This window comes from Athene noctua, chromosome 7 (assembly GCF_965140245.1).
Source record: "Athene noctua chromosome 7, bAthNoc1.hap1.1, whole genome shotgun sequence".
NCBI lineage: Eukaryota > Metazoa > Chordata > Aves > Strigiformes > Strigidae > Athene > Athene noctua.
The window spans coordinates 25,132,017-25,134,699 of NC_134043.1; the positions used below are offsets into that span (position 1 = coordinate 25,132,017).

General features: G+C 59.6%; 1 protein-coding gene across 2 annotated transcripts; it reads left to right on the forward strand.

Annotated features, from left to right (window-relative positions):
- Window positions 1–593: 593 nt before the first annotated feature.
- On the forward strand, window positions 594–2,358 carry HOXD13 (homeobox D13). 2 transcript variants are annotated; one of them, XM_074910984.1, is made up of 3 exons: window positions 630–642; window positions 682–1,311; window positions 2,108–2,358. In XM_074910984.1, the coding sequence occupies exons 1-3, from the start codon at window positions 630–632 to the stop codon at window positions 2,356–2,358; spliced, it is 894 nt and encodes a 297-aa protein (XP_074767085.1). The 2 variants fall into 2 exon arrangements, with proteins under 2 accessions (XP_074767084.1, XP_074767085.1); XM_074910983.1 differs by having other exon boundaries at window positions 594–1,311.
- Window positions 2,359–2,683: the final 325 nt, after the last annotated feature.

The window sequence follows — 2,683 nt, forward strand, 5'->3', positions numbered from 1 at the left end:
CCGTGTCGGCTTTTTTCCCCCTGCCGCAGACACAACAATGAGCTGGGGAAGGTCTCGCCGGGGATCCGGTCAGACCCCTGCCCGCGGCTTCAAAAAGGGCCCCCGCCCGCGGCTTCAAAAGGGCCAGCGGAGGAGCTGGCCCTTTTGAAGCCGCGGGCAGGGGGAAGGGGGGGGATGAAAGCGACGGGGGCGAGGCTGGCCCGGAGGGGCATCACCGCCGCCCGCCCGCCCAACCCACCTCTCCTCAGCGCCGGGGCCGCGGCGGGGCGGGAGCGCGGCGGCGGGGCGGGGGTGGGAAGGCGGGGGGGGGGGGGGGGGGGGGGGGGGGGGGGCGCCGTCGGTGCGGACCGGGGGGCTGCGCGGCGAAAGGGGCAGTGCGGGCAGCGGGAGGGTCACATGTTTCGACGGCAGCCTATGAGCAGCCCCCCGGGCTGAGGCAAACTAATCTGCAGCCGGCCGCCCCCACCCCCGTCCCCCCTCCCAACCTGGACTTCGTTTTTATAAACGTACCGCCAGGATCCAACCTGTTGGAGGCAAATAACCATTTGCATCATGCCCGGCCGGGGACCGAGCCGCCGCCGCCGCCGCCCGCGATGTGCAAGGCCATGAGCAAAGCAGCGAGCTGGGAGATGGACGGACTGCGCGGCGACAGCAGCGGCGGCGGCGGCGGCGGCGGCGGAGGCGGCGGCGGCGGCGGAGCCCCCGGGCAGTGCCGTAATTTTCTCTCCTCGCCCGTTTTCGGGGCGGCGCACACGGGCCGAGCGGCCGCCGCCGCCGCTGCCGCCGCCGCCGCCTCGGGGTTCGCGTACGCCGGCGGAGGGGAGCGTTCGGGGGCGGCGGCGAGGCCCGACCCCCCGGCCAAGGACTGCCCGGGCTCCGCCGCGCCGGCCGCCGCCCCCGCGCTCGGCTATGGGTATCACTTTGGCAATGGATACTATAGCTGCAGGATGTCCCACGGGGTTGGGATCCAGCAAAACGCCCTGAAGTCTCCCCCCCATGCCTCCATTGGCGGCTTTCCCGTGGAAAAGTACATGGACGTCTCCAGTCTGACCAGCACGAGTGTCCCCGCCAATGAAGTCTCCTCCAGGGCGAAGGAAGTGTCCTTCTACCAGGGCTATACAACCCCCTACCAGCACGTTCCTGGGTACATAGACATGGTCTCAACGTTTGGCTCTGGGGAACCGAGACACGAAACATACATATCAATGGAGGGCTATCAGTCTTGGACTCTGGCTAATGGCTGGAATAGTCAGGTTTACTGTGCCAAAGATCAGACACAGAGCTCACACTTTTGGAAATCGTCCTTTCCAGGTACGAGAGGGAGAGAAATGGTCTGAGCTGAACCCCCCCGCGCCTCCTCCGCCTGCCCGTCCCCTCCCCCGCCCCCCGGGCTGCAGGGGCGGCCTGCCGGGGTGGACACGCTGCACAGACACGCACAGAGCGGAGAGAGAGGGGAGGACGGTGGATTTTCCTTTTTCCTTCCCCCCCCCACCCCCACCCCCCACCTACCCCCGAGGAAACCTCACCCTCTGCTTTCCACCCCGCGGGACAGAGCCCGGCGCCCCCCCCCCCCCCCAGCGCCAGGGCCCCGGCCCCGCGGGCACCGGCCCGGCCCGGGGCTCCTTCCCCCGCTGCTTCCCTCGGCGCTCGGGGTCGGACTCGCGTTCGCAGTTTGCAGGACGACGGCGCGGAGGTTTGCGCTCCTCTGCCGCTCCGGTCGGCGGCTGAGCCGCCCCCAGAGCACTTAAGAGACTGCGAGTAGTGAGGGCACAGAGGCGCAAACCACATGCAAACAAACCCGGGGAAACACACACCAAAGCGATTCCTGTGTGTGCGCTGCCAGGACCGACCTGCTCCCGGCTCCCCAGCCAATGCCCCCGCCGCCCTGCCTGCTCGCTAGCCATGCATGCCTCAAAAGTGATGACAGTCCATCAAGGTTTTGGTGCTTTACTAACTGCAAATAATGTGGCAGTGTAAATAATAATAAACTGTAAACAACCCGGCATTATTTATTTGCCCGTGAAAAAACAGTGCCCAACAAGTATCGGTTAAGCTTTAAACGCCTGTAATAAAATTCTAATTTTTCACATAATGTCTTTTACAATAGGGGACGTTGCACTAAACCAGCCCGATATGTGTGTCTACCGGCGTGGGAGAAAGAAGCGAGTGCCGTACACAAAACTGCAGCTTAAAGAACTCGAGAATGAATATGCCATTAACAAGTTCATTAACAAGGACAAGAGGCGAAGGATATCCGCAGCCACAAACCTGTCTGAGAGACAAGTTACCATTTGGTTTCAGAACAGGAGGGTGAAGGATAAGAAAATAGTCTCCAAACTGAAAGACAATGTATCTTGATCTATTAGTTGCGGACAGTGATGGATATATAAACTCAATTTACGACCAGCTAAAGACTTTTGGAAAGACTTGAAAATATATTTAATTTTTTTTTTTCTCCTTCCAGCGGTGGCGAAATTTCGGGAATTGTTTTCCATAAAAGTCAGCGTTTTTCTCTCAGTGGAAGGGAGTGCTGACAAATCTTGAATTATAGTTCTGTTTCTTCCTTTTGAAAATAATAATAATATTAATATTAATTATATTTTCTGTTCTTCCCTCTAGGCCAGTATAAACGAATTTAAATATGTTGAACGGTTACAGTTATAACTTTCTTAAATGATTAACT

Excerpts from the sequence above, each read along its gene's own strand:
- HOXD13 (XM_074910983.1), top strand. The coding sequence starts at position 594 with ATGTGCAAGGCCATGAGCAAAGCAGCGAGCTGGGAGATGGACGGACTG. Across the intron at positions 1,312-2,107 it reads TTGGAAATCGTCCTTTCCAG|GGGACGTTGCACTAAACCAG; the intron begins GTACGAGAGGGA and ends CTTTTACAATAG.